Source organism: Panthera pardus, unplaced genomic scaffold, assembly GCF_024362965.1.
Source record: "Panthera pardus isolate Hobbes unplaced genomic scaffold, ASM2436296v1 HiC_scaffold_27, whole genome shotgun sequence".
NCBI lineage: Eukaryota > Metazoa > Chordata > Mammalia > Carnivora > Felidae > Panthera > Panthera pardus.
Genome location: NW_026526843.1, coordinates 60,937,545 through 60,963,016, shown reverse-complemented (window position 1 = coordinate 60,963,016; position 25,472 = coordinate 60,937,545). Strand labels below are relative to the sequence as shown.

Here is a 25,472-nt window from a genome sequence, read left to right as displayed (position 1 = left end):
TTATTCTGTCTATTCAAAGAAAAAAATATATGTATATATAAAAATTACACACATATGCACACACTTTTATTTCCCCTCTGAATATAGATCCAGAAACTGTTTTTCTAATTTGGGAGTTTTCCTGCTTTCTCTCCTTGCCCTGTCCTCTGCGCCCTCTCTCCCTCTCCCTCCCTAACCTACTTTAGGTTGAAACTTTGCATTGCACATTCCCTTCACCCCCTCCGGGGATGGCTCTGAGCTCTCGGGCTCTTGCCTTCTCCGTGGAAGCCTTGGTGGAGAGACCCAGGAAAAGGAAAGTGCAAGATCCAAGAGAGGAGACACAGCCTGAGTTGCTGAAGAAAGAGGAGGGAGAGGAGGAGGAGAGAAGGAACAGGACAGCAGGGAAGAAGAGCCAGCAGCCGGGTAAGTATTCCTACCTCAGCCCCAACGCCCTGAGCCCGCTACCCGAGCATGCTGGACCCGCAAGTTTCAGCGCGACCGGCGAAGCTGAGAGAGAGGGCTGCTAGCCTTACACTAGGTCTCTTTGGTCCAGCGGAATGGCCACGTTTTGGGCCGCGGGAACATGTTGGTCACTTGGCTACAGGGGAAGCTTCAGAGCCTCCAAATTCAGTCCTTATTGCTGTGGTTCATTTGCGGTGAAGGGTGGTGGCGTCCCTATGTTTGTAGAGAAGTTAGACTCTTCAATCTCCCCAAAGCCCTGAGAGCCAGATCTCAGCTGTTTCTCTCCGTAGGAAGCGTGTATGCATCCTGGTTCGGAGGGGATTCAGCCTAGGGGACAAATTTGAGAAGGATAGTGCCTTTCCCAGGACGAGATCTGGCCCCCTTCTCCCCATCAGGGGGTCACAGTAGGTGTGGGGAATTTAAGGATCTGCTTCCAAGGTTCCCAGGGAAGAGACCAAATCGGTCTGCTCCAAGACCAGCATCAGCGAGAAGGGGACGCGGGAACTGTGAACCTCTCTCAAACTCTGGTCGTCTCTCTGTCCAGCAGAAAAACGACCCAAGGCAGAGCCTTCAGCAACTGCTTTCTCAGCCTGTAGCGGCAGCGATAGTGACGACAGTGACCACAACAGAGGCAGAAATCTGGAAGAGAAAGGTGCTATCCAAGTAGAGCTTCAAGGATCCGAACTGTGGAAGAGATTCCATGACATTGGGACTGAGATGATCATTACCAAGGCTGGCAGGTTCGGCTCTGCCCAAACTGTTCAAGGGATGCACAAAGTAGGCGCTTAATGTACCACTCTCATAAGATGTGGTGCCTCCAGTTTTATGCTCTATATCCATCCTCACCCTGACAGGAATGAGAAAGTCCCTGCCTCTCAATAAATCGCCCTAGGACTGCCTGCCCATGTTAGTGGCTCAGCTTTTCTTTTCTGTACACAGTGACTTCAAGAAATTTTCCTTAAAGTCTCACAGTTATCAGTGGACAAAATCTCATCTAGCAGATCCCCAGCAGACCATCCCTAGCTAGCCTGGGGCAATTTGAGGTGGGCTTTTTTTGCTTTCACCTTTTGCTTTGCGGCAGCTTCACATCAGCTGGGTAACTTTTTTGTGTGAATCTTCCTAATTTCAGTCTTTCCCAAATCTGCCTCACAGAAAGTACTGCTGAAAACTCAGGGGCCAGGTACAGTTTTTTCTCTACTTTCTTTTATATAGCTTTTTACTAACGGTGGTGGTGGGGAGTGGGGTGGGCAAAGCTTTGTGGTAAGAATATTCTTCTCCACTCAGAAATCCAGAACCTGTTCAATCAAGCATACAACCAAAAATCTTTCCTATGTAGCAAATAGCATTCCTTGAATCCATCCTAGAATGGGGAAGTTATTGTGAATTTCTTCACTTTTCATTTGTTCCCAACCCCATCCCACTCCAAATCTCTCTAAAAACACAAGGTCAGTGGCTATTTTCTTTCCCACAGGCGGATGTTCCCCTCTGTTCGAGTCAAAGTGAAAGGGCTGGACCCAGGGAAGCAGTACTATGTGGCCATCGACGTGGTGCCAGTAGATTCCAAACGTTATAGGTAACCAGGCCCAAAGGAGACTACCTCAGGCCCAGGCTGGGAATGGGGATTCAGATCTATGGAACCTGAGAATGCTATTTTGAAAGCTCTACCATGGGGGGGTGGTATTGCTGTCCTGTGGGCTTTGGGAGTTGAATATTCTCACTCAAATGGAGGTTCAAACTGAGAAAAACAGTCTTGACTCTTTCCTCTCAGTCCTGGAGCAAGTGCCAGTTGGTGCTTCAGTGTACCGCAAACCCTTTGCTTATCCACTGCTCTGGCCTTGGCTGTGCCAATTGCAGAGGGTGTGGACTCAGGCAGCTAGGAAGGAAGTTGTTTGATGGAATTTAGAGAGAAATGCCTGTGCTTCTGGAGCTGCACCGGGCTCTGGGCTGTGCTATTTTGGCATCAGGGTCCTGGAGCAATGTCCTGATTTACCATCTAATGCTAATCTAGCAGTTACCATGTTTAGGTCTATTTTTCCTTCCTCAGCCTCTCTCCTGAAGTAGTGGTCAGGCCCTAGAAATTACAAAAAACCTTTTTTTTTTTTTTTAATAGGCTCTCTACTCATAGCAGACTAATGGTGGTTGAACTGATCTAAAGCCAAGAGGTCCTTCAGTGCTAGCATCCCAGAGGCACAGTTCTGCCACCGCTTTGACTTAGAGGCTGTGGGGGTTGTACAGAAGCACCCTTACTCGGGCTGTGAGTGTTCCACTGAAGTGGTTGTCTAGCCTTTCTAAGAGAGAATCCACATCATGCCAGTGCTGGATTTGAGGGGCAAAGAGAAAGGCAGTTCAAGAGGCTGCTGGAACAGCAGCTTAGAAATAGAACAAGTTGATTGCTTTTCACATTTGATCTGGCTTGGGAATTCAGTGCACAATTGAGTGGTTGAGATTGGAAACAGGGTGAAAATCAGCCCTGAGGCCTCATGGGCTAGAGTTCCAGGGAGTATTTTGATGTGAAGTTTTATTGGTGAAAGGGCTTTGAGGGCAACTGGTAGAGGTGGGTTGGACAGACACCCTCCTCAGACTTTTGCTTTCTCTCTACACTTCCTTCTGGAGACATGAGGATTTTTTGGCTGTCTCTGTGCAGTAAAATGGATTAGATCAATTTCTGTTGCTGTTTGTGTGAGGAAATACAAACCAGACTCTGAAATCCCATGACGTTATACTCGCCCTAGAACTTCATTGCATTTTATTGACCTATACTTATATACTGTTTGCTTTTTGTCCCTGAACGCCTTTTGGAAATTAAGTTGGATCTTCTACTAGTTGTCTTTGGGATTAGGAGGCAAACCTTGGCTAATGCCCGTAGGACTGGATCCAGCAGCCTTCCTCCCACACAGCTGGCTTTGGCCCACTTCACCTAAAGCCACATGCTCTCTGCCTTTTCAGGTATGTGTACCACAGCTCACAGTGGATGGTAGCTGGGAATACAGACCACTCTTGCATTACTCCCAGGTTCTATGTTCACCCGGACTCACCCTGCTCTGGAGAGACCTGGATGCGGCAGATCATCAGCTTTGATAGATTGAAACTCACCAACAATGAGATGGATGACAAAGGTCATGTAAGTGTTCAGCAATCCTTTGTTGTGGGAGGGGAGGGAGATGCCAACGCGTCAGCTTTCAGTTCCCTCTGGAGAGGCCTAGGAGACTTCTACCAGGTGGTCTTAAGGAACTGTTTAAACTCTGGGATTGTGACCAGAGTAACTCTTGTGACATTTGCTTAGCATCTGAGAGTGCTGGGGGTTGGGAACATTGAGTGAGGGGAGTTTGAAGACCAAATGAGATTGTTTTAAGCCATAATATCAGGTTTGGGAGTGTGGAAGGGAATGCACTTCGTGAAACTCTCTAGCATCTCAGCCTCTAGGGCAATCACTGTGAGCTCTGCCTTATCCTAGATGGGCACACCTTCTGTATGGCATGGTATGACAGGAATCTCCTCCACAACTTGCCCTTATGAAAGAGGTTATTTTCAGGTTACCTGGATCTTGAGCCTTTTTTCCAGATGTATCCTGCCCCTGCCCTGCCTGGCCTGCCCCTGTGCTAGCCACAAAATAAAGAGAAGGAGGTCCCCAGAAATTAGGAGGTGGGGTATGTCAGGTGGCTGCCCTTCAGTTACCATAAGTCCAGGGAATGTATAGCAGGCAGTCAGATCCTAGTGACATTTGGGGATATCACATGGTCACCCACATTTAGAAGTAAGAAAAAGCCTCATCTGGAAATGGAATTACAGCTTCCAGATGCTGCTATGGTGCTGAAATATGGAAACCTCTTAGCCCTGGGCGTGTCTGTCTAGAATCAAATGGCACAGAAAAGTCCTTGTGTGTGGCTAACCTAGCCTTTCTGGTTTAACCTCACTTTTGCATGTGGGCATGTTGGGAATGCCAATGAGAAGAAACCAGTGTTGCAGAGGGGAAGCCAATTTCTAGGCAACATTTCATGATTTCTCCTCCAGATCATTCTGCAGTCCATGCACAAGTACAAGCCCCGTGTGCATGTGATGGAACAGGACAGCAAAGTTGACTTGTCCCGGATTCAGTCCCTGCCCATTGAAGGGGTTAAAACGTTCCTCTTTAAAGAAACTGAGTTCACCACAGTGACTGCTTACCAAAACCAGCAGGTAAGGACAACTAGGACTCAGGAAAGCAGGGATGGCTCCAGAGGGACTTTCTGGAAAGAGGCAAGCTGCACCATATGGATTGAATTTTCCACAATTAAAAAAAATCATAGTCTTATTGCATTGCCATTTAGGCAAGCTTGATTGTAAATTGTGTGGATCTTGTATTAGAAAGGAGAGCAGAACAAAGAGTGCCAGGGGAGAAAGGAGGCAACCATTCCAAATTCAACTAAGCAATATGTTTATACTAATTGAATATACTACATTACACATTGAAGTGTTTTGTGGTTGTTGTAACCATTGCAAGCAAGGGTGAACAGTGTTATAACTGAAAGCATTGACTTTACCTTTTTCTCTTTTTTTGAATCCATAGATTACCAAACTGAAAATCGACAGGAATCCTTTTGCTAAAGGATTTAGAGATCCTGGAAGAAACAGGTAAGCAACATAACAAACATATCTAATATTTATATTGCCTTTTTCACAATTATTACCGATAAGGAAACTGTGGCTCAGAGACTCAGAGGCCCAAAATTTTGTAACTCGTAGGTGGTAAGAAAATAACCTAGTGTTTTGTTTGTAAAATCTTGCTCCTCCTTTTTCCTCCTCAACCCATTTTTAAGATATTGCTTACTCTAGATTCCTGGCATTTTTATTCAGGGAATAATTACTGTGATTTTATTCAGCAGTCTAGCTATAAAAAATATTTCAGATATTGACCCCTAAAAACTATAATAAAATAACTTAAAAGTTTACATAAATCATTATTTTCAAGAATTGAATTCTGGAGTTTCTGATAGTTACATGTATTTTTCAGGGGTGTATTGGATGGGCCTTTAGAGATCTACCCATGGAGGCCTTCTCTCACTCTGGATTTTAAAACTTTTGGTGCAGATACACAAAGTAAGGAAAGTTCTAATGTTTACCTTTAAATGTTAATGAAGTATCATCAATCAGAACTTCTGTTGCAAATACTTCACAAGGGGAGAAGTGCATGCCAGAAATGCATGTTTACAGGGAATTGGGTTTATCTTTATCTTGATGAAGAGATAATAGGGGAAAAGGGGGAATGGGCATGAAGGAAAAGAGTAGAGCCATGATAATGGTGGATTTCTTGACTTCAGCCCTCTTGAGTTATACATCCTGAGATCTCCATATCTCACCTGGATTCTTCAGCATCTCACTATCTCACATTCTTTAGAATCACCTGTGGTGCATTTGTGGCCTTATTTGCAATTACATTCGATACTGAAATGTTTCTCATAAACTTTCAGCACATGTTAAAATGACATGCATTAAATTTTACCATCACTTAGTTCTAATTTTCTTTTTATTTTACAGAGGGAAACTAAATGTTGAAAACAATACTAAAACTATCACAATTAGTTTAATTGTCACAAGCATTGAAAAGATTTACAAGGTATTTGTTCTTATGTAGTGCATTACATAACTAAATAATAACAATAATTAGTGCAAGCTTTCTGGTAGAAGAATGTATAACATCATTTCTCTGGTGTTTAATAATAAATAAAAGTATTTGCAAACAACATAGAATTATTTTACTGCTTTTGTCTTTACTCCATTAAAAATGTCTTTGAACATTAATTCAAGGTTACAATCATGGAGAAAATCATCAACATTATAGTTAGGTTGAATTTTACATGATACCATAACATTGAAAACAGATCAATTTGAATCACTTGGTAAAGTATTTCACCGGATTGACTGTATAATTTGGTTTACAGAGTTCTGTAGAAAAGTGCGAACATTTATTTGGTAGTATCACTTTAATCGCATGTAGGCAGCATGCTCTTAAAATATCCAGGTCAACACAAAGTGCACTAATAAAGAGAAAAAGCTAAAGATGATCACTAATTGGTAATTTAAAATATACAGTTTTCTTAATTATTTAAATGTCCAGATCACTTTCAGTTTGCAAAGAAAAGTGCTACTATTTTTAAATAGCTTTTTAATGTTTAATTATAAAAGATATTTGCCACCCCGTTAATAAAGAATTAGTCTAGGGGCGCCTGGGTGGCTCAGTCGGTTAAGCGGCCGACTTCAGCTCAGGTCACGATCTCGCGGTCCATGAGTTCGAGCCCTGCGTCAGGCTCTGGGCTGATGGCTCAGAGCCTGGAGCCTGCTTCCGATTCTGTGTCTCCCTCTCTCTCTGCCCCTCCCCCGTTCATGCTCTGTCTCTCTCTGTCTCAAAAATAAATAAAACGTTAAAAAAAAAAAGAATTAGTCTATGTCTACATACACAAAATAGGTAAGAAAAAAACAGTAACACCAAAAAAGCAGAAAAAAAAAACACAAAAATAATTGATTAAGTCCAGTCAATAACAAAATTTAAAAAATTCAAACATGAAAATAAGGTGGAAAGTCTAGATTTTCCTGGACCTTATAATAATCCTTAACTTTGGTAGATGCTAGGAAAATGAAAAGATCACCTGACAACATTAATGTGAACACTTTCATTTTCATTTTGGTATTTTTAACCTAAAAAATTGACTTCAATTTTGACATAGTGTATCATAGAAGTCTCCTAATCCATGACTTTCATATGAGAAAAAATGTACTTAAATATGTTATTTTTGTTTATAAGATTATTTTCGGGGCACCTGGGTGGCTTGGTCAGTTAAGCATCCAACTTCGGCTCAGGTCATGATCTCACGGTAAATGGGTTCCAGCCCCTCGTCGAGCTCTATGCTGACAGCTCAGAGCCTGGAGCCTGCTTGGGATTCTGTGTTTCCCTCTCTCTCTGCCCTTCCCCCTCTCACGATCTGTCTCTCTCAAAAATAAATAAACATTAAAAATAATTTTATTTTTAATAATGACCTGATCCAAAGCCGGATGCTCAACTGACCGAGCCACCCAGGCACCCCCCCCAAAAAAATTTTTAAAGATTATTCTCGTGTGCTCCAATTTTTTTTTAAATCAAGATTGAAACTTCCTATGGAATCCCTACCAATTTATTCCATTTAATTAAATATGTATTTTTGTACATTTTTTAAAGTTTAGAAAACTTTTTTTAATTTGTAAGATATAATTAGCTCTGGGTACTATTTAATTGGGCATCTTTTGGACATTGGGTAAATGTTCCAAGTGCATAGCACAATTCTTGAGCATACAGGTGAATGTTCAATACATGGTACATAATGGTAGTGCTAAAACTAGTAATGGTAGTAGTAAAGATACTGTATGAACTTTGGTCAGGGAAATGACCATATTCTTTCCCAAATAAGTAAAAAGAACAGTGAACTTGCAGAAAAGCTAATCAAAAAATGAAATAGGGATGTTTGTGATCATTAGTACTCATTCAATAGGAACATCAAGTTCATTGTTCATTGACTGGATTGTCATTCACAGGTGGAAGCAGTTGCTCATCTCCAGTGACCTCTGGTGGAGAGACTCCTCCTTTGAACTCCTTGCTTTTTCCACCCTGCTCTCTGCCTACATTTCACTTATCTACAAGCTCCCTTGGAATGCCCTGTCCGGAGGTGTATCTGCACAATATCAACCTGCCCCTTTGCTACAAGATTTGCCCAAATAACTTTTGGCGACAGCAGCATCTTGTTTTGCCACCTCCTGAAAGACTAGCAAGCAGCAACAGTTCTCAGTGTTTAGCCCCACTCATGATGGAACGTTCAACATTATCTTCTCTGGGGATCGCCAATTCAAAAAATGGTTCATTTGAAGACTTGAAAGGGCAGTGTCTACAGGCATCTAATTCTTCCAATCAAATGTATGGATTACAGTCACCTGAAAATATTCTATCACCAAACTCCATTGGCCAGGAAGCAATTGGTTGCTCTCTCCATCCTTCCTGTGTTTTTTATAGGTACAACTCAGTGCCATCTAGACTGGTAAATGCTGCCAACCATCTCAAAGTTAATGATAATAGTCAAGTTTCTTTTAGAGAAGGCAAATGCAATCACGCTTATTGGTGTCCAACAATTAATCATTGCCTTTAATGGAATAGTCACAATCCTAAAACAATTACACATAACCATGTATTTTCTTTATTTGTATCCAAAGAAAGGTCAAGAGCTATTGAGCTTTAAAGACTTTATTATCAGAAGGTATTTCTGTTATGCATTTAAATTGCCTTATCAGATGTTCAAAAGAAGTTGTTATAGGTCAAATATGATCTGAAACAATCTCTGATTATGGTGGTCTTGGACCTCAAAGTAAGATAGTCGATAAACATTATTTGATGAGATAGACTATGGGTGAAAATTGACTCCAGGTGAAGCCTCTACTTCTAGTGATGTCAGTTTACCATTTCAACTGTCTCTTCAATATTGACAATGACCAAAAGAAGATAATTTAACTCTTGTAAAAGCAATCAATTTTAGTTTTATCTATGAATATTATATTTGTTGTAATTCTCTAGCAATTGTAGAAAAAATTCATTTTTCATTTGCCTTACACTTTTAAACTTTGCTGTTGAAGGAGCTACTAATTTCAATTCTAAGGAACAAACAAGGACACAAACTTTCAAATATTAATCATTGCACCCTAAACATCAGTTAATCCTGAAATAACACAAAGATTAAATGAAAAGCAAAATATTCTAAGTTTGATCTTTCCTTTAATTTTTTGGGTCATTGTAAGGTGAAGCTTATTTACTCATTCCTTTAACCAGCCTGGTGTTTTGTACTCAGTTTACAAAAAACAAATTATTTTAGTTCTCCAAAATGACTAATAAATACTATTTGAAAGGGGATACTACATTTGAGTCCATAAATATGAAAATTTCATTACATTGGTACAATTTAATTCCACTCCTGTGATTCAGTCATGGTAAATTGGACTAACTAGACAAAAAGGATTTTATTTTAGTTTATGAAGTTGAATGTTTCCTTTTGCCTGGCCCTAAATCTTCTGAAAAAAACTTAAGTATAACCTACATATAACTTGCATATCTTTAAAATAAATCAGATTAAAATGTTTATGACACTATAATTTATGAAGACAAGGTGCTTCACATCACAATGGCATGGCTTGACTTTTGACAAAGTAAGCAAACTTCTAAACTACTTTCTCTAACTTTTCCAACACATATTAGGAAAAACACATTATTATTTGTTTTTCTTGAAATGGTTATTTCCTCTTAAATGTACTTTATAAATGTACCTTCACATATATGCATTAAAATTATATTCCCCTTCACTTTTGGATATAGGAATAGAACAGCACATGGTTACATTTAAACTGGCTATTCTAGTCAAGATGAAATATTATTTGTGACACAAACTAATTAGATACCTGCTATAAAAGACTTTGGGGCAAGAAATCTGTATTAACCAGGTTTATCATATCAGGTATTAAAGCAGCAAGCACACTTTATTTCTATCTACTCCAAAACAGGTTATAGTTAATTAAGTTACAATTTTTTAAAGCAGAAACTGCTATATCAAAGCATAATTAAATTTATTCTGATGGCTTATATGGCAGATAGTTGGTAATTAATGAAAGTATTTAAATGAAAAATCCAGAAAATCTCTGGGTTCCTTTTTAATAATTATTTAAAAGAAGGCACTAATTTTGTATCTGCTCAAGTATATGTACCCCATGATTTATATCTCAGATAATTTTGTTATATAAAGGTGATTAATATAAAGGAGCAAAAGTTTAAATGTTAGAATTTAAACATCTATTTTAAGCTGTTTTTATATATGTTTATAAATTGTCATTTCATACTTTCAGTTGAATAAGTAAACAAGGGAAAGCCTTCATGGAAAATTAGACTTGGAAGAGACCTCAAGAAGTTCAGTAAGCCGTCCCTTACTTTCTGAATAAGTTACTTATCTGCAGGAAGTTGCTAACAACTTCAACTGATGTATAATTAATATTTAGTGTCCTTAAAATTTTATACTGAATAAATTCTTACTCTTTAATAGGATAGTGCAAAACTTATGTAACTTGGTAAATCAATGCTATGGATATGGAATAAAAAGCAAAGTGCTATGGAATACTATTAATTTCAACTGAATCAACTAAATATTAGGCTTGCTTTAAAAACCTACTCCTGAAATCAATACTACACTGTATGTTAACTAACTTGAATTTAAATTAAAACACAAATAAATAAATAAATAAATAAATACCTACAAAAATCAAAAGCAACTCTGGTTATACAAGGTGTGAAATAGTTATCAAATGAAAGTAGTCAAATGTTACTTAATAGACACCCAAATCTAATAATTAAAAATGCTATTTACATTTGGTTTTATCATACATATACATCTACCTCTCCCCCCATTTTAAAAGAAAGCATCTTAATTTAGCTGACTAGATGTATGAAATCTGATTCTTAACCCAGCCTACCCCAGGTAAATCTAGAGAAAATAAACTTTTCATCAACTTTGTGAAATTTGTTTATTGAGTTAGGAAATAAATAAGTGTTGCTTTATCTTTGCACAACTCTCAGTCAAGCCTAGACCTGTAGTCAGATTTCCTTGTCAGGAAGGTTCTGTTTTATGGAATAGTCAGTTAAACCGAAATCAAGGCTTTTTATTACAATTTTAAGCCTTGTTGCAGAACACATGTCTAAATGGATAAATTCTCTATTAATTTCATTTTAAATATCAATATATAATTTTTGGTAACATAACTCAGAACATCAAAAGTATTTCTTTTCATTAAATAGTGAGATAAGCCCTGTGGACATTACATTTTGAAGTCCAATATGTAACTTCAGATTACATAATATTAGGGTCTTCAACCATCATTGTTCCTATTCACTGTACTATAAAAATGAAGAGTTATATTTCCCCAAGCTATGAAGGTAAATATAATATTTCACTCCTATTAGGCATGGTTCTGCACGTGGTCTGGAAATGGACATGACTTTATTTTTCTGTTATGAGGTTGAAGCATATCTATGGCATGAAAAGAAATACACAACTGGAATTAGCAAGTAATGAGTCAGTTAATCAGTCTTTGAATAATCAGAGACCTATATGCTAACAACTTGACAAGGTGCCAATGATGAATAAAGAATAAGGATGTGTATTGAACATTATGGAAGGTTTCCCTTTCAATTTCCTAACCACTTATATTATGCATTTTGGGGAAAATCATGGTGTACATAAAGCAGATAATATGTATGTTTTAAGTTTTACTAGTGTAATGCTAAGTCAGATCATTATTGAAATAAATTTTTTGTGTGAATACTTAAAATATATTTTATAAAAATCTATTAACATGATGATGAAAAATTTAGATGCTTTTAGACAATATAAGTATATGTCCATGTATACTGTAGGGTTATACATAGTTGTTATCCCCTTACTAAATCTCAATAAGAAATCTTTTCCTTATATGAATATACAATTTGATAAATTCCAGATGTCACATTGCAATTTATAAAACCAGTGGAGTTTTAGTGTACTTTCGTTTAAAATAATTTATAGTGTTTCTCTTTCTCCTTCCTCTTCTGAAAAAGAGATTCCACAAAGAACACCAACTCATTGCATACTTATACTATTAATTATCTATACTTATTGGAAAGGCAGATTTAAATATGCTTAGAAATATCTAATTGCATGAATTGTATTTCGTGAATTGAATTGACAGGGTGGAAATGCAATGTTTTTACTCCAATTTAGAGATATGTTGTCTTCATGCTGAAAAATCTTCAATTAGCCCAAAATAACAATATTCTGATATACAGCAACAGTTTGCCAGTTGATTTCACGACATTGGTGGCAGTTGCTTTGATATAAGTGCCTTCATATACATTTAATCTTCTTAGGTTTGGTTTGCAATTAAATGATAATTTGTATTAAAAGTGTGCAAATAAACATGGTTTAGATTACAACATAAAGCAAAATAAATAGATATATAGAATATTTGAAACATATTCAATATTAAAACTATTTACAGGTGTGGTGCTGGGCAACTTTTGACATGCTGTTTCAATAAAATATTGAGAGGAAAAAGACTAGTATTTCCTTTCAAAGTTTCAAATGTTCATGTTTACAAATTTGTACTTCACATCACTATGTAAACACACATTATAGTGAGCATATGTATAAAACATAGTTATAGGATATTTCTACTTTGTTGAAATGTATACATGCATGCTAGATTTATTTTTTAAGTACCTGAAAGCATTAAAAATTTAAAGTTAAATGTAATAGAAAAACCTTGAAATCATAGCACAAGTTGTATCATTAAACTTTTTAATCAAATTATATATATATGTTATTATTAAACATGACAGAATTTTTACTTTGGACTTTGATCACATACTTTGTACATGATAATTAAGGTATAATGTAGTATTTTAGCTATAGAAAATGGTATAAATATTTCAAAATTTTACTAGAATAAGAAGGGAATAAAATCATGTGTTCATACTGGATAAAATTAATATCTTCAAATCAAATATTTTTGTATTGAATATTCAGTCTATATTCCATTTTTATGCTCATTTTTTTGAAAAATGTTGATATTTTAGTATTTCACCCTCTTTTTTTTTTTTTTTTTTGAAATTTTTTTAACGTTTACTTATTTTTGAGACAGAGAGAGACAGAGCATGAACGGGGGGGAGGGGTCAGAGAGAGGGAGACACAGAATCTGAAACAGGCTCCAGGCTCTGAGCTGTCAGCACAGAGCCCGATGCGGGGCTGGAACCCACTGACCGTGAAATCATGACCTGAGCCGAAGCCGGCCGCTTAACCGACTGAGCCACCCAGGCGCCCCAGTATTTCACCTTCTTTAAATTTTTCCCTGAAATTGAGTTTTTATATTTCTTTTGTGATGTGAATACTCTGTGACCTTTTACCAATTACTGTAATGTCTAATCATTCCGTTTTCATTTATTTTTACAAAATTTTTTTAATTTTACGAAAAATTGTTCCATAGAAACACCAACAAATAAAAATTTGGAGGACACATAATTTCTTAGTAAGACCTAAGTTGAAGTAGCAAAGTTACACACTGCTGAACTTCCATGGGTATTATATTTGTCCTTCTTAAAGGGAATTTATGCACAGGCCAAATACTTAACTGCATTAATAGCTATGTTTTGTGAAACTCAGATTGTGTTATCTTCAAACCATGATGCCAGGCAGAAGAAAGACCTATTCGGCAAAGATACTATCACTTTGTAGCCTATCACCATAACTCTTTTCTATAGTTTTAACATTCATGAGGTTGGGGTGAAGATGGGGTGTCCCATTTCAGAAAGGCTCTGTGGGCTTTAGCACCACACATAGGGGATCACGATAAACTAATCCAATTACCCTCAATTATTGCAGCCAAATTCAACAGCCCTTTGGGCATGCTAAATCAGGGCACTTGCCTTGAGTCCTTGGTTAGTAAAAATACAGAGCCTTCCAGTGGGTAGTGGAGGTGAAGGCTGTAGCTTCTAGAAAAGGAGTGAAGCTTCACACACATATTATGCTATATTTTAGCTGAGTCATTCAAATGCATGTTTCTCCTTCTAAACTCTGAGTGGGGGGTAGAATGGTATTTTTAAAATAACTTTTATTTATTTTTTAACTTTTAAAAGTTTAAAATTACATTATCAAAAATTAAGAAAATACAAGAAGCAAATGACACAAAAAGATCCATATTCACAGGCAATGTATAATTTCAGGTCTAGTCATCGTATATGTCTACACGCACTGAGCATATATTTTTTAATGTGTTTATTCTCTTTGATGCTTTTTGAAGATTTCTGATACAACATGGATATTTACCAGTTCAAGGTCCCAAAGCTATGACTAGTTTGATAACCAAGAATATACTAAACGAAATTAACAGGATAAAATAAAATCCTGTTTTCACTGGGCCAATTTTTCTTAAAAGACAAAAATGGCAACAGGCCTCTGGGTAAAGAGTTGGGATTAAAATACAGCATTCCCTGGGGCGCCTGGGTGGCACAGTTGGTTAAGCGTCTGCCTTTGGCTCAGGTCATGATATCACAGCTCCAGGGTTGGAGCCCTGAGTCGGCTCTGTTCTGACAGTTCAGAGCCTGGAGCCTACTTCATGTTCTATGTCTCCCTCTCCCTCTGCCCCTCCCCTGCTCATGCTGTCTCTCTCTGTCCCTCAAAAATAAACATTAAAAAAAATTTAACTATTGCATTTCCTTAATGGCGACTTAAAAATTATAACTATAGTAATAGAGTACAATAAGCATAATGCTTCTAAAATAAGTCATTATAGGATATATACTATTAAAATATTAGAGAAGGGACTATATTTCCATTGAATTGTATTCCAAGGTATGGATATACTACAGTTTGTTTACCTGTTGACCAGTGGGTAGACATATGAATAGCTTACAGTTTGGAGCTATTATAAATAAAGCTGCAAGGCACCTGAGTGGCTCAGTCAGTTGAGCATCCTACTCTTGATTTCTTCTCAGGTCATGATCTCACTGTCATGAGCCCTGAATCAGGTTCTGGCTCATCTAGGTTGTTATAAAATTGTTTATGTTCTTTAATTATGCTTTTTTATTTTTGTAATGCTGGTAGTGATTATCCCTGCTTTTATTTCAGATTTTAAAAATGTATTCCTTCTCTCTCTCTCTCACACTCTCTCTCGTTGCTTAGCCTAGTTAAAAGCTTGTCAATTTTGTTGCTTTTTTCCAAAAAGCATCTTTGGTTCATTGATTTTTACTAGTGTTTTTCTAGTCTCCAGTTCATTTATTTCTGCTGTAATTTTCAGTATTTCTTTCTTTCTGTGTGCTTTAGGTTTAATTTTCTTTTCTTTTTCCAATTTGTTAAGGTGAAAATTTAGATTATTGATTTGAGATCTTTCTTTAATTTTAATTCAGATGTTCACAACTATGTATTTTCCTTTAAGTGCTGCTTTAGATGCATAAATTTTAATATGTTTCACCTTACTTTTCATTCATTTCAAAATATTCTCAAATTTCCATTGTGATTTCTTTTTTGACCTATTGATTTTTTGTTTTTGTTTTCAGTAATATGTTATTAATTTTTACAAAATGTGTTTTCCCCAAATTTCCTTCTGTTATGGGTGTCTAACTGCATTCCATGGTATACTTTGAATTCTTTTAAATTTATTGAAGCTTTTATTGATGACTTAGTATATGATCTATCTTGGAGTATGTTCCATGTGCACTTGAGAAAATACGCGAAAACGTGTATTAAGCTGTTGTTGAGTGGGGTGTTCTATAGAGGTGTCTTAGGGTTAGTTGGTTTATAGTATTTTTTAAAAATTTTTTAACGTTTATTTATTATTGAGAGACAGAGAGACAGAACATGAGCATGGGGCGGGGGGGCGGGGGGAGAGAGGAGGAGACATAGAATCAGAAGCAGGCTCCAGGCTCCAGGCTCCAGGCTCCAAGCTATTAGCACAGAGCCCAATGGGGGCTTGAGCCCACAAACTGCGAGATCATGACCTGAGCCAAAGTCGGACACTTAACCGACTAAGCCACCCAGGTGCCCCTATAGTATTTTTAATGTTCTCCATTTCTTTGTTATTCTTCTACCTAGTTGTTCTATCCATTACTTAAAACAAGATATTGAAGTCTTGGACTTTATTGTTGAATTGTCTATTTCTCCCTTCATTTTTATCAGTTTTGGCTTCCTGTATTTTCGGATTCTTGTTATGTGCATTTATTTTTCTTTTAATTATATCTTTTTGATGGAATGACTGTTACCATACAATGGCCTTCTTTGTCTCTAGTAACAATATTTGTCTCAAAGTACATTTTGTCTGATACTAGTGTACCCACTCCAACTCTCTTTTAGTCACTATTTGCATGGTATTTTTTCCATCTATTTCCTTGAATCTATTTGTGTTTTTGATTCCAAAGTATGTCTCTCTTGTACAGTATCATGCTTTTAGTTTATTTTGCAATTTATTTTTTAAGGAAATATTTTTTTAAATTTTTTAATGCCTAGTTATTTTTGAGAGGGGGGGAGAGGGAGGGAGAGATAATGAGTGAGAGAGGGGCAGAGAGGGAGACACAGAATCAGAAGCAGGTTCCAGACTGTTAGATGTCAGCACAGAGCCCAAGGTGGGGCTTGAACTCACCAGCCATGAGATTATGACCTGAGCTGAAGTTGGATGGTTAACTGAGCCAAATAGGCGCCCCTATTCTGAAACTTGTCTTTTATTTAAATTTAATTTATTATTGAGAAGATATAATTTACATCTATCATTTTGCTTTTCAATTTTTTATGTCTGACTTCTTTGTTCCCTATTATTCCATTAATGCCTTCTTTTTTATTTTTTAAGTTTATTAATTTATTTTGAGAGAGAGAGAAAGAGCACAAGCAGGGGAGAGGCAAAGAGAGAGGATCCCAAGAAGGCTCTGTGCTGTCAGTGTGGAGCCCTATGTGGGGCTCAATCCCACAAAATGGGTGATCATGACCTGAGCTAAAATCAAGAGCTGGACACTTACCTGACTGAGCCACCCAGGCACCCCTCTTTAATGCCTTCTTTTATATTTTCTAATATCCCATATTCATTCCCCTATTGCTTCTTTTACTACATTTGAAAAAAAATTTTTCTCAGTGATTATCCTGAAGATTAAATTTAACATTTTAGAACCATTTAATTTGAATTAATACCAACTCAGTTTCAATAATATACCTACATTCCTTTCAATGTCTTTTGTGCTATTGCCATACAATTTACATCTGTATGCATCATAATCCAATCAACATAGTTTTATAATTATTACTTTATGAGTGTCTTTTAAATCAGATAGAAAAAATATCACAAACAAAAATACATTTATATGTATTATATATTTATATATGTAGTTAACTGAACCCCTGTTCTTTATTTTTTGTGTGGATTCAAGTTATTGTCGGGTGGTCTTTCATTTCATATTGAAGGACACCCTTTCATATTTCTTATGGAACATATCTATTAGTGACAATTTGTCTCAGGCTTTATTTATCTGGGAAAGATTTACTTTCTCATTTATTTGTCACGGATAATTTTGCTGAATATAGAATCATTGGATAATAAAATTTGTTATCACTTTTAATGTATCATCCCACAGCCTGTTATTTTCAATAGTTTCTGTGACAAGTTATTATTAACGTTGAAGATGTCTTGTAATGTGATGACTTGCTTCTCTTACTGCTTTGTCTTTGTCTTCTTTTTCAAAAGTTTGGCTATGATGTGTCCATGTGTGCATCTGTTATGTTGATCCTACTTGGAGTTCACTGAGATTCTTGGATGTGTAGATTTTTTGTTTTTAATTTGAGAAGTTTGGGGTCATTAATTTTTCAAATATTGTTTTTGCCCCTTTGTCTCTGTCTTCTCCTTCTGAGACTTTTATTCACATATGTTAATACACTTGATAATGTCCCACAGGTCTCTGAAAGTCTGTTCATTTATTCTTCATTGCTTTTTATTTCTGTTTCTCAAACCATAAAATCTCAATCAACCTGTCTTTAAGTTTACTGATTCTTCCTTTTGCTACTTCAAATCTCCACTTGAGCTTCTTGTTCACTTTAGTTACTATATTTTTCAACTCCATAAGTTCCTTTGGTTCTTTTTTATAATTTTAGTAGTTGATTTAAAGTCTTCATTTAATAAACATCACATGTAGGCATCTCAGGGACAATTTATACTGATTATTTTTTTTACTTTTGTATGAACCATATTTTCCTGTTTCTTTTTCATGTGTCACATTTTTTATCAATAACTGGACATTGTAGGTAATACAATATAGCAATTCTGATGACTAGATCCCCTCTCTCTCCCAAAGATTTGTTGTTGGTTCTGTTAGTTGTTGTTACTGTTCCTGTTTTTTAGTGGCTTTTTCGTACTAATTTTGTAAACTCTGTATTCTCTGTTGTTTACTACCACTGACACTTCCATTCAGTTAGTTTAGTTGTCAGTTAATGATTGACAGTGATTTCCTTAAATGTTTTGAACTACTAAGTCTTCCAGCCTTAGAGAGTCACTTTCTGTGTATGCTCAAGAAAATAGTTTATATCCCTGCCTTAGTTTTCACTTTCTGTTTACAGAGAACCTCAAGATCATCTAGAGGTAAGAAGGAGAGCCTTCTCAGATCTTTCGGGTGTGAACACAGTAGTGTGCATGTGAGTGACCTTCTAGATTCCCAGGAATATATTGGAGCTTTTCAAAGTCTGGTGTGGATATCTCATTCTCCTGTTTTCCATTTTAAGTTTTTTGGTCAGTGTGTTGTTAGCCCCAACTGCTATTGCTATTTTAGGTATATGTAATGTAAAAGGATTGCTGATTGTTTTTAGCAAATGTTCTATGAAATGGACTCTTCCCAGCGAGTGAAATCTGAGTTGGGTCAGACAAATATAAGCCCTGAGAGAACAGAATTTGGAGGCGGTGACTGATTTATCAAAAAAAAAAAAGGCAATTAGCTAGAAATTACACTTTTGAGGAACTCCAGCGATACGCTAGGATGCTAATTTTCATACATAACAATAACTGAAAGGCTAATTGCTTTTTTTCTTAGTTTTTATTCAAATTCCAGCTAGTTAACATTCAGTGTAATATTAGTTTTAGTTGTACAATTTAGTGATTCGACACTTACATTCAATATCCAGTGCTCATCACAACAAGTGCACTCCTTAATCCTCATCACCTCTTGTGATTTAAACCATTTGGTTTTTTAAATTTTTTTTAATGTTTATTTATTATTTTTGACAAAGAGAGAGAAAGAACACAAGCAGGGGAGGGGCAAAGAAAGAGGGAGACACAGAATCCGAAGTAGGCTCCAGGCTCTGAGCTGTCAGCACAGAGCCCAATGCAGGGCTCGAAATCATGACTGTGAGATCATGACCTGAGCCAAAGTAGGACACTTAATCAACTGGGCCACCCAGGTGCCCCTGAACCATTTGTTTTTAAGACTACTTTTGCATCAGGGTGGAAGGGAGGGTTGGGAATAGGGTAAGGTAAATAATGTCCCAAGTCTCACTATTCTTACCAAGATTTAACAGTGGTTCTGGAGTAATACTCCTCTGTTGCAAGCCTTTGGTTATTTTACAGAGTTCTAAAAATTTTGATTTTGACAAATTTTTGCTTTTATGAAAGATTAGATTTTTGGAGATCTTTACTCTTGACATTACAAAAGTCCTTCTCATTGTCATTTTTTAAATTACAAATCCAATTTCCAATATAAGCATGTGGTTGTTCCAGCTATGTATTTCATCTTGGTTGTTTTCATATTCTGTGGTTTTGGAATGGCTGCAGGATCTGTAATGATATCCTCATTTTTATTTCTAACATTAGCGATTTGTTTATTCTATCTTTGTCAGCCTTGTTAGAAGTTTGTCCATTTTTTTGTCTTTCAAAGAATCACTCTTAGTTTTGTTGTTTTCTCTGATTTTTAAAAATTTGTATCACTCATCTTTACTATTTCCTTCTTTAGTCACACTTTGGATTTATTTTGCACTTATTTTCTAGTTTCTTTCTTTCTTTCTTTCTTTCTTTCTTTCTTTCTTTCTTTCTTTCTTTCTTCCTTGAGAGAGAGAGAGAGAGAGAGAGAGAGAGAGAGAGAGAGAATGAGCCAGGGACGGCCAGAGGGAGAGGGAAAGAGAGAATTTTAAACAGGCTCCATGCCCAGTGCAGAGCCCAACATAGGGCTCAATCTCATGACTTTGAGATCATGACCTGAGCCAAAATCAAGAGTCAGATGCTTAACCCACTGAGCCACCCAGGCACCTCCTTTTCTAGTTTCTTAATGTTGGCATTCACATTATTAGTCAAGACCTTTACTCATTCTTAATGTAAGCAGTGCTATAAATTTACTTTGCAGCACTGATTTAGCTACAAACCACATATCGCAATACACTGAATTTTTATTTTCATTTAGTTCTGCATACTTCCCTTTGCTTTGAGATTTGCTTTGACTCATAGGTTGAACAAACATGGATGCATGTCACTTATGTAAGTGGTCTAAGAAATCCATTTCTAAAACTAATTTCCAGAAGATATATCTATAATATTTTTATAAAATCTATTTTACAAAACATGTGATTTTCTAACTCAATTTTATCATACCACCACAAAAGGTTAGAAAATCTTCTGTTCATGTTACATGTACAAATCTATAAATAACCAGTAAATTTTTCAAAAGTGTAGTGCATACTTTCTGTTCACCCACTGTGGTACATTATTTTACCATTTTTCTCTCTTAACAATATCAGGGTCTCACAGAATGAAAACTAATGGCCAGATGGCTCATAGCTGCTATTTGCTCTATTTGTATTCTTCAGAGGTTTTCTTTCATCTTCCACCCATTAAAGCCTTTGTCTGTTGTTGCCAAGAGAAGATGGCATCTTATACAATTGTAGCACAATATTCATCATGGTTTCCTGAGTCTGTGAGACTTGGTGGCCAGAAGCTGCCATTATTGCCCTGCCCCACCTGCCATTCAACAAGCCAGAGTAGAATCAGACCTGAGGGGCCAGAGGTATCTTCCATTTGATCATAGTGAGGAGTTACCATTGCCTTGGGTCCTAGGCTAAGCCATTGAAAGACTGAAGTGAGGGCTCTGTATGACAAGGTCCCCATTTAGCTCAACTTATCCATTTTACTGGTTGGCTTGGGGCCAGTATGGCTCAGCGGGTGCAAGGTATTCTCCACCTCTTACAGCAATATCTGTGAGAACTCAATAGTATCATTTTTTTTTTCTGTATCAAACACAGACTATCACAGAGTTGGTGTTTAATTAATCCTCATTGAACATATTAATAAATAAATGAATTAGAATAAAGGCAATATATATAATATGATTTTTACTAGGAATAGGCCTTGGTAGTAGGCTATATAACTATTGAATCAAGCAAGGTTCAGAGATTATTGCACATAGGAATGCAACAAAATGCATGCTGCATCTGGGTTTACATATTCTTATTATAGGTCTTCTTTGTATTGAACAGCACAGACTGAAGAACTTTGTTTTTGTTGTTGTTGTTGTGTTTTGTTTTCTGAAGTACTGTGTATTGCAAAAGCAGCATATTTCTCAAACTGATGCATGTGTGTTGTGGATATGTTACAAGCTTGCTGAGATTAGTGTTCTCTTACTCATCAGAATGGTAGGTAGGACCTGAAGTGGCCAGAGTTCTAGGGATGAAGTTACCAAAGTCCAAGTGCCACTTACCCCTGGATTAAGAACTCTTCTCTGTTTACTTCAGTGTTCTGTATAAACATTATCATTCTCCACATATTCCATGATGCGAAGTGGTTGGTAAGTCCTGTACACACTAAAATTTTGAGTAATTTTTGTGAAGTTTAATGGGTAATATTCAATAAAAAACTGTTTTGTGGGCCCCTACCACATTGAGTTTTACATAGACTTACAAAATATTCTAGAGAACTTTCCAAGAACTTTTATCTTTTCTGTTTCACCTGGATTTTTTATTTAATAAAGTGTGTCAAACTGTCCTATAATCTTAGTGAAGCTATGAAAATTTAATGGTTATGTTCTTATTAAGAAACATTTTACCTTGGCTAAAATGGAATAAATCTGTTCTAAAACAGGCAGATTACCTATAATTAGAATATAAACTCACTTTTTTTTCAGAGAAAAATCATAACTGCCCAGCATTTACTGCAGCTACACTTCAAAGAAAGAGAAATACTTCTTTCTTATGGTTAAAATGTTTTATTCTATACTCACACCTGTGAAATCTTTACCTATCATAACTTGTTATTGATTCATTCCTTTGACAAATATGCTTTGAACATCTTCTATACAATGATATGTTCAGTGGAAGAAAAAAGTATAAGGGCATGGTTCTTGTTCTCAAGGAAATTATAATCTATTTGGAGAGGCAAGACTTGAACCCATTAAAAACAGTTTAAAATATTGTTAATACAGTGTGGACTCTTGCCCATGGTGGAATAAAATGAAACACCAAAGGGGTCATAAAAATTATAAGTGATATTGGAATTCAAAAGTGCACAAGGATATTATATGACTTTTTGGAGATGATGGGAGCTACACTGGACCTTGAAGGAAGAAGGAAGAAAAAAAAAATAATAGCAAACACTTATATAGCAGCCACTCCATTCCAGGCACCTTCTTCAGGAATATTCTGTACTGGGTTGATTTAATACTCACAAACACACTAGGAAACACAGAGAGTTTTAGTAACTTGCTTAAGGTAACACAAGTAGTTAATTGTCAGAATAAAACACAGGCAGTTTGTTTTCTAACCACTATACTGTATTATCCATTGGTAGATATACTAGGACTAGAGAAATGAATGAAAAAAACAGTAGAGTGTATCAATGAGTAGACTAAAGAAGGGGATGAGTTTGATAAGAAAGATGATGTGTTTCTGCTTCTTTTGAAGTTAGGACGCTTCATTCCATCTAGTTACAGTTAATGCCTATGGCCTAGGGTTACTAATGCTCCATAAGCACTCAAGGACTAAAGCTCATCAATCTTATTTGCCCGTTGTTTTCTCTAATTTCTTAGGTTTAGAAGTAGGCTGTTCATATGTGAGCATTTGCCTTTCCTTATAGGGTGTCACACAATTTGGCTTTACAATCTAGATGCTTAAACAGTGGTGGCTGACAAATCCATGTTTGTACCATATATAGTATTAGGTGGGTTAAGATTGTATCTTTGAGGGTCTTGTCCTTGGGATCAAGCCTTAGAGCTTTAGTCTAACTCCTGATGGGATCTTCTCTGGCAGTTGTGTGTAGGATGGGTTTGAAAATTAATGATCAGTTTCCAGAAATGAGCAACTACAGATCTGACTTTGCTAGGATTCTATTTTTAATCAAAGTTAAACTGTATGATCAAAAATTCTAAATTTAAAAAGTTTTTTTTAACTTTTCAACTTATTAACTTAAAGGCTTTATGCACCTATAATTAACTGAGGATGTTTGCTCAGCTATCTGTCACATATAGAATTCTGTTTGTCTTTGACATTTTTAGGAGGCTTCAATGCATCTGTATAGACTATGCAATATTTCAACTTTCAATTAAATGCTTTATATTTCAGGCATTCACCAAAATTTGAAAGGGAAAAATGCTAGCAATTTCACAGAAGAAATTTGTATTTCATTAAGTCTACTTTAAAGTGTTTGAATTACTACTAACTATAAATTGACTTTTAAGACAAGAAGCTTTTCAAAATCTCCTGTTTTGTTAATTTAAGAAGTCTTTGGCACTTTATGTTTTTGCTTCTCATTTTCTCCTTATTTTATTTTGCAAATCCAAGAAATATAATTCTTATAACAATTCTATTTTTCTTTACAATGCTTGTTTCAATTCTTTTCCGGTAAGGGGAGGCCCTAATCCTCTACAATTTCCTCAAAGTCTAAACCAACAGCTGTTAGCACTTAACAACTAATCAGCTCAATTCAGCTCACCTGTGTGAGTGATCCTTGACAGCTCCATCTGCTTTGAGTCAGGGTTTTTTTCTTTTCTTTTCTTTCCTTTTTTTCTTTTGTAAAATACTTAAAGGGGAAAAAATTCTAATGAACTTGCAAGATTATTTTCAGCCATTTTTAGTATTATTCAATGTAGAAAATGTTTAAAATGATACATTTACTTTAATGCACACATCTAATCAACAAATGGCTATATGGCATATATAATGGAAATAAATACTATTGACAACAAATACATCACAAATAACCAGAAAGTTAGTTATGTGTTACAAAAGAGAAATTGAGAAAATGTTAGTTAAAAATAAAAATAAAAAGTCTGAGTCTAACCTTGTAAAAAACACAAATTATTTATAAAAACCATTTAATATGGCCTAATATAATATGGCATAAATTACCATATTAACTAAAGTAAATGTACTAAACTAAAATCACTTTTTTTAAAAGGGACAGGTCTTTAATACTCACAATGAGGCTCACATTGTATTAGGAATGATATTGAGATTGAGGAGATTACTAAAGAAAAAGAACAATGTCCTTATCATTTCATTGACTTATTTATCTTATTTATTTATTTATTTATTTTACTTTTTCTGTTTAATTGAAGTATTGTTGACACACAGTGTTACATTATTTCAGGTGTACAACACAGTGATTTGGCACGTTTCTGTGTTATGTTACGTTCACCACAAGTATAGCTATCCTCTGTCACTATTATGCTATTACAGTATGCTGTACCTTTTACACCCAGGACTTATTCATTCCACGTTCCTTCACCCATTTTTTCCCATCCCTCCACCCCCTTTTCCTCTAGCAACCACCAGTTCTTTGTACTTTTGGATCTGTTTCTGCTTTTTGTTTGTTTTGTTTTTTAGATTCCACACATAACTAAAATCATTATGTCTGACTTATTCCTCTTTGTATAATACCCTCTAAGTCCATCCATATTTTTGCAAATGGAAATATATCATCCTTCTTTGTGGCTATTATTCCACTGTGTGTATATGCACCACATCTTCTTTATCCATTTGTCTATGGATGAACACTCGGGCTGTTTCCATATCTTGTCTGTTGTAAATAATGCTACAACAGACAGAAGGGTGCATGTATCCCTTTGAAATAGTGTTTTTGTTTTCTTTAGGTAAATGCCCAATAGTTGAATTACAGGGTCAAAGGGCAATTCTATTTTTAATTTTTTGAGGAGTCACCATACCGTTTTCCACACTGGCTGTACCAGTTTTCATTTCTACCAACAGTGCACAAGGGTTCCTTTTTCTCCATATTCTTGCCAACACTTGTTATTTCTTGTCTTTGATTTTAGCCATTTTACCAGGTGTAAGGTGATATCTCATGGTTTTCATTTGTATTTTCCTGATGATTAGTGATATTCAGCATCATTGTATGACTTCTTTCAGAAAATGTCTTTTAAGGTCCTCTGCCTATTTTTTAATTGGATTATTTTGAGGTTTGGGTGTTGGATTGTAAAAGTTCTTGATATATGATATTACCCCTTACTGGAT

General features: G+C 36.1%; 1 protein-coding gene across 1 annotated transcript; it reads left to right on the top strand.

Moving 5' to 3' along the window:
* Positions 1–227: 227 nt before the first annotated feature.
* Positions 228–8,841, top strand: TBX22 (T-box transcription factor 22). The gene is made up of 8 exons (XM_053892042.1): positions 228–402; positions 989–1,181; positions 1,913–2,014; positions 3,388–3,562; positions 4,453–4,617; positions 4,988–5,052; positions 5,432–5,517; positions 7,984–8,841. The coding sequence occupies exons 1-8, from the start codon at positions 228–230 to the stop codon at positions 8,586–8,588; spliced, it is 1,566 nt and encodes a 521-aa protein (XP_053748017.1). The 3' UTR covers positions 8,589–8,841.
* Positions 8,842–25,472: the final 16,631 nt, after the last annotated feature.

What these genes read in the sequence shown, in the direction of transcription:
- TBX22 (XM_053892042.1), top strand. Translation starts at nt 228, where the DNA reads ATGGCTCTGAGCTCTCGGGCTCTTGCCTTCTCCGTGGAAGCCTTGGTG. An exon ending in CTGCTTACCAAAACCAGCAG is followed by an intron (nt 4,618 to 4,987) that starts GTAAGGACAACT and finishes TTGAATCCATAG; the next exon opens with ATTACCAAACTGAAAATCGA. An exon ending in TTTTGGTGCAGATACACAAA is followed by an intron (nt 5,518 to 7,983) that starts GTAAGGAAAGTT and finishes TGTCATTCACAG; the next exon opens with GTGGAAGCAGTTGCTCATCT.